Source organism: Cyprinodon variegatus, unplaced genomic scaffold, assembly GCF_000732505.1.
Source record: "Cyprinodon variegatus isolate N-32 unplaced genomic scaffold, C_variegatus-1.0 Scaffold33, whole genome shotgun sequence".
Classification (NCBI taxonomy): Eukaryota; Metazoa; Chordata; class Actinopteri; order Cyprinodontiformes; family Cyprinodontidae; genus Cyprinodon; species Cyprinodon variegatus.
This window is the reverse complement of record NW_015150486.1, coordinates 168,050-174,656: the sequence shown is the minus strand read 5'-3', so window position 1 is coordinate 174,656 and position 6,607 is coordinate 168,050. Positions and strand designations below refer to the sequence as shown.

Below are 6,607 nucleotides of genomic sequence, written 5' to 3'. Positions count from 1 at the left end.
ACTGGAAGTCCAGCTGTATTTCGGTCGGCATGACTTGGAAATTCGGTCACGTGTGTGCTTCTGTAGCTCTCTTATTTGTGGCGTTTGAGTTGATGACGTTTACCGTTGGAGCCTGCCATGTGTTTGCACAGCCGTCCTGCACACGAAGAGTATATGAGAAGGTCAAAAGAAATAACAGATAAATGCAAATGTCAGTGAATAATTCTTGGAAAAAAGCTATTATTGTACACATAAAGAGGCTATTTAACAGAATATAAGGTAAAGCATTTATCATATGTAATCTGGTTTTTGCAGAATATGACCAAGAGACAGATCAGTGTAAGATGTCATCTCTTTTCTTCCTCTACTGATTAAAGCCTAAATATATCTGCTGTACATAACCTTTGTGCGCTCCAGATCGTCTATTTGCACAGACAAAGATCACAGAGAGTGTTTACCCTCGCAGAACTACTGCTGCACATGTCTGATGATGATTTGCACATGTAACAAGCTAACAAAAGAGGGCTGCTGTCACAGATACACTAACAGCCTAATATGTTTTCAACTGGGACCATAACTGCTTTAAAAGTAAAAACCAGCCCAGAATATGCTATTTACTGGGAAACATGACTTTTGTCTGTCAGGGACAGTTTGTGTTGTCTCTAAAAAAACTGTACATAGATAAAGTCAGATCTGGATATTTATCTGTCAGGTGCTGGCAGCTTTGTTGAACCAATAAAGTCCTTCTAACTGTAGAATGTTTCCTTTATATTGTCATGAAACCGAGGACAGATGGACCCAGTATTCAAGGAGACAGTCAGTAGGAAAGTTCAAAAAGGTTTATTAAATAAAACAAAAACTAAAGCGGAGCTGTGGCTCGTGGACACAGCAGGATGGGGAACGGGGCACCGCCCAATCACAGACACTCTGGTTTAACAGTCCAGTCCAAGAATGTCCCCAAGTGCTGCAGTCCCAGAGGACGTGCTGGAAGCCGATCCTGGTCAGGGATCCAGAACAGACAGGAACAGGATCCAGACTTCCAGGCATCCACAAGCTCCCAGGCAGGTTCTGAGTCTGACAGGGGTCCGAAAGCATGACCAGGTGGTCACGCACAGGAGCAGACAGGATCAGATGCAGATGAGCAGGCTCAGTGGAAGAGGGTAGCCGTGACAGGACGTGGAACCAGAACTTGATGCAGGACTTTAAACTGGTCTGCTCCCCGGAGCCAGGCTTACTGAAATAAAAGCTGAACCTCCCCACATATAGAGCCAAAAACCCAGAGGACTCTGTGGGGGAGGAACAGTGGACTATCTGGAGACGAGACAAACACAAAACCCTCTTTCCACTGGCAGCTAGGATCCAAAACATGAACCAAGGAATCAAAATAACAGACAGGCTAACAGAAAGACAAATAATGATCTGGCCCTGAATGCTCAGGCTGAACTCAATATAACCAAGAGGAAACAGGTGACAGGAATAAAATATACTAGAGGCAGGGAGGGAAAACGACAGGTGAAAGGAATTACTAATTAAGGAGGAGCAAACAGGCCAGATCATGACATAAATCCTTATAAATAAAGTAAAAAAGCGGTAGTAAAAAAGGTGCAGCAGATTCCACAACAGTTTCTTCCCCACTGCCATCAGACAGCTGAACTGTTGAAAAAAAATTTCAAATATTGTATATTTGCACAATATATATAAATCCTTAGATCCTCCATATCAATGCGTTTTTTGCACCATGTTTTTAGAATATTAAATAAAACCAATAAAAAATGTTAATATAGAAAATGAAGGCCCAATGAAAAGTAGATCCAAGTACTATGTCCGCTTGGTGTTTGATGGGGCTTCCTGTTGTATTACTGCATTAATGCGGTGTAGCTTGGAGGCATTCTAGTCCTGCTGTACAAAGCAACCAGTATCTCTGTAAAAACCTGTCAGTAGAGGGAAGCATGAAGAGCTTCTTGATTTCCTGTTAGACACGTACTCTGGTCGAGACTTGATGAAATGCAAGCCAACGCTAAGAGTTGAAATTTGTCTTTGGACTTTTACTAACCTTTTTTATCCTTCTCTCCTCCTTCAGTCCCTATTTTTCAGATAAGATCACTGGCTCTTTGTAAATTGATAAAGAAAATTATTTTTCACTTCAGTTACAAACAGACAGAAATCAAAAAGACATCAACACATACAGTATCTACAATGCAAAGGGAAGTCAAAGACAAAAAACACAATAACTAAGGCGCATTATGGGTCACGTTATATAGGGTGGATTAAAAGACGCCTTTTGAGATGCAGCAGGGTGAATTCTGCTTTCTTATCTGTGTTTAACTTTAAGGTATTAACAGTGGAGTAGATGTCCACTGAGAACATATTAACATTTGGGAGGGACCCAGGAAACAATATCCTATAAATGTGAAATTTGCCTGATAAGATGATTATAAAGCACCAAATTTGATTGCTATCTTTAAGACTAAATTTCAATCCAAGTCTTATCAGCTGTGCTGCTGCCATTAACACTTTTGTTTATAGATGTTGGAGATCAGCCTGTTTTTCAGTGTAGTCCTGTTTCTCTGACTGTGACTGGCTGAATGTGCTCTCTTCATCCTCTGGCATGGGAGCTGGCCCGGAGCTTGACTGCCTGGCTGTGTGTTTCCTAGGCGGGGCCGCCTTTTACATTTGCCTTTTGTATCTCTGCTTCTTTTCCTTGAACCCCAGTAGGCCTCAGCAGATGGCCGCTCACACTGAGCCTGGTTCTGCTGGAGGTTTCTTCCTGTTAAAAGGAAGTTTTTCCTCTTCACTGTCGCTACAAGCATGCTTAGTGTGAGGGATTGCCTTTGAGTCAATGAGTCAATGCAATCAACTGGTTTAGATGGAAAACATGGAGTCGATTTGACTGTTTGATCTGGTGAACTGTAAAGTGCCTTAAGATGACGTGTGTTGTGAATTGGCGCCATAGAAATAAACTGAATTGAAATTGAATTGAATTTGTGAAAGCTTTTTATATCGACCTCCTTTTTTTTTATTTCAAATAAAGTCAAGATAGTCAAACCTCCATGCCTTTTTCCGAGTGTACATACGACCTTTCTCATCAGAAACCTCTGCAACAAATTCTTTTTTATATAAGCTTTTGCCTTTAAAAGTAATATTAACATTGTTCCAAATTATTTCTTATGTGGGGAAAGGTTGAGTTTGTGACCCTATATCCAAGAAAGTAAGGCATGTTCGTAGGATTCTGAGAGTTTTAAAACAAACTTGGAGACAATGAAGATACAACCTTTTAAAAACTATAACCTACATTGCATATTAAATACTATATATTGTCTGGTATAAAATTCAGTAAAGATTCTAGAAACTCTAAACCCTTTTTGATACATATAATTGATTTCCCTTGGCTTCTTTCAGATAAAGTATTTTTACTTTTAGATGGTGCGTTTATTCTTCAGAACTGTCCATTTCTTTACATATTTTATCTTTTATATAAAGTGAGAGTGCATAGTAAACAAGCACTGAAAGTCCTTCAGCTTTTAAAGACAACAGCCTTCTATATTTATAAAGATCCCTTTGTAAGTTTAACTGTTGCCTAAGAGACAGAATTTTGTCACATAGATACCGAGATACAGTATTTCCAACTATGCTTGACGACAGTATTGGTTATGGACAAAAGATATCAGGTGGACCAGGATGGGGCCACACAACAAAAGAAGAAAATGACAAAAAAACAGGGAAAAAGCGCATCATTTAGACTCTGATTTAACAAATAATCGCTGTGATTCTATTTTAATATAGCTGAAGCTTAAAACTGTGATTTCTTCACTTGTTAAAGTAATTTGTAAAGGTGAAATATCTAATTAGTCTAAAGGATGAATCAGTTAAAATCTCTTTTGTCAGCACATGTCATCAAATGAAATTAATTTTGTATCATGCTGCAAAATCTGATTTAAATAAGTAAAGATTTCTTAGAATATGTGTATTCACTCTAAATTCAAAAGGGTAAAAAAGATAATCTGCCAAATGAATTAGTGTTTTTGACCTTGTAATAAGTTGTTAAGATACAATGCTCTTGAAAAAAAAATGAAAAAAATCTTACAAACCTGCTCAAATCAAGGCAAAAAGCTTCAATGTGTTGCTTAGCAACAAATTTATTCCAACCAGGTTTAGCATTATGATTTTTAGATTTCTGTTTCTGAAAAAACACATACTACTGTCCTGAAGGACTTGCATGCTATTCTCATACAGAGTTCACTATTATTTCCTTTTTGTGGTTCGGTTTAGTCCATGTCCCTGCCTGCCTGTATGTTGATCCTCTGAAGTAACACAACTGTCATATTTAAGCATTTATTAATATAATTTTCTGCCAATGTAGACTGGTTGGGCCCGGTTGTATGCTTGACAAACATTTTTTTCAATAACCACTGGTATATTATCAACATTTAAAGACATACACAATGGTATATTATGAGACATAGCATGTCTGTACAAAATCTCAACAAGACCCAGAGAAGCAGAAGAATCTGTGTACAAATACAGTGATCAATCCAGGAGGTGGAATGCCAAGCTTCACTAATAAAGGTAAAGCTACTATTTAGGAGGAGAACTTTGCTTGAGAGAATGACTTTCTTTACAAACCTGCACTTAGTGATTTTCAAAAACAGAATTGTCTGCCAAGTCAGCATTACAATCTCCAATCATATAGACAGAAGTTGTAGCATTATCTTCAAGATTTAATAAAAGTTAAATCTTTTATCTGACTTTAATCTCAGAATTCTTACTTTTTTCTCAGAATTCTGACTTTAATGCCAGGATTCTGAGATTAAAGTCAGAATTCTTGACTTTTTTCTCATATTATACTGAAATAAAATGTAAAAATCAGTTAACCTTTTTTCCCCAGTGGCCCTAATCCTCTTCCGTACGAATTTAACATGTCTGAGCGATTTATTATGTTATTAATCAATAAAAACGTCTCCTGCCAGTTGTGAAATACATATTTTTGAATACCGCTGAATTGAACATCTGGGTAGACTGTACTTTTTGGTTCTGAGATTAAAGTCAGAATTCTGACTTTTTCCCCATATTAAACTAAAATAATATTTAAAATCTATTAACTTTTTTTTATTTTATCACTGGTCCTAATCATCTTCCGTAAATTTGATTCCATTGCGCCTGGAAAAAAAAAATAAAATAAAAAATCCCACCTTCATATCTTCTGACCGGGTCATCTCCCGGCTGACGGGAAAGGAATGTACCCACTATCTCTCAAGCGGTGGTGGCTCTGGGCCAATCAAATATCACGCAATATGATTACGCAGTCGGTATGACGTACTACGTATAGACCAGAGGGGCTCTGGTTACGGAAATGAAGTACCAAGCTCAGCGATAACGCTAGTATTATAATTTCTCGACCTAAACTAAAGCTCCTTCGTAGAAAAAAGTAAGATATAGTTTTCTTTGTGCTATAAACTATTGTTGTCAGCCATATTTAGGCTTTTTGTAAATCAACTTCAATCTCGTTAGCATAAAAAAGCTAACTTGCTTACACAGCTAAAATAAATACTACAATGCGGGGGAGTTGTTTTCCCCTATTAGAGCTATGGTGTGTTTTTATGTGTTATTATCCGTAAATGTGGTATAATGGATAAAGTGATTATAAACGTTGCGTTAGCGAAGAGTAAATAGATACAACGAACTGGAGTATAGGCTAAATATGAAGTAAACAGTAGCAAATATGACACTTAACGCCATTGTTGATGTAAGGCAGATGATCAAAATGAAAGGTTTCAAAGGCGTAAACATCGCTGCTCAAGAGATTTGCCTTCACCGTCTGAATTTTTATATAAATGCAGTTATGAACCGAATCCATTTTGCCCTTTTTCTGCTCTAATTAATGCTGCAGTTGCATTTTTTCATATGTTAAGTTTTTTTTTTTTCCTCTGTAGTGCTTGCTAAATGTTTGGTTTATAGCCATCGGTGTGGTAACCACATGTTTCTAAGTTGGAATCTAGTTGAAGCGATGGTGTGATTTTTAGGAAGTTCCCTCTGAATGTAACACACCGATGTCAGGCAACCAGACCGTCGTTCTCAGATTGTCTTTACTAATAAAAAATCTTTCATGTTCTGTGTCCAGATTGCTGCTCAGATGAAGAGGGCTTGCCTGGTGGACCAGCTTTGTCATTCTTCCTTGCCATGGCAGCGCCCTATTTCCCCACATTCCTCCTCCTCATTTTTGTGTCCTCATTAGGGCTTTTGCTGCTCACCCTTCTGCCAGCTGTCAGCCCATCCCACCCTTTAACTACCTCTTCTTTATCCTCATCTTGGCCATCCTGTGGGCCAGGTCAGTCTTGGGCCGTCCGGATCCACCACAGCCATGAAGAAGAGGATGATGAGAGAGCAGGCTCAGTGCACCTGGATGTGATCGCTGACAAGGTATGGTAGCACATTTAACCATTTTCAATTCAGTTTATTTATATAGCGCCAATTCACAACACATGTCATCTCATGGCACTTTACAATTCACCAGATCATCCAGTCAAATTGATTCAAAGTTTTCTATCTAAGGAAAACCAGTTGATTGCATCGACTCAAATGCAATCCATCACACTAAAGGGCAGATTAGACTTCTTCAACCGCACACATT

At 38.2% G+C, this 6,607-nt stretch overlaps 1 protein-coding gene across 1 annotated transcript in view; it reads left to right on the top strand.

The window, feature by feature from the left end:
* The first annotated feature begins 5,288 nt into the window (after positions 1-5,288).
* The window catches only part of pcsk7 (proprotein convertase subtilisin/kexin type 7), a 29,679-nt gene continuing 28,360 nt past the window's right edge, over positions 5,289-6,607 (top strand). Inside the window, exons 1-2 of the mRNA XM_015401888.1 lie at positions 5,289-5,404; positions 6,098-6,396. Of these exons, the coding sequence (XP_015257374.1) occupies positions 6,157-6,396 (240 nt within the window). The 5' untranslated portion in view covers positions 5,289-5,404; positions 6,098-6,156. The remainder of the gene's footprint in view (positions 5,405-6,097; positions 6,397-6,607) is intronic.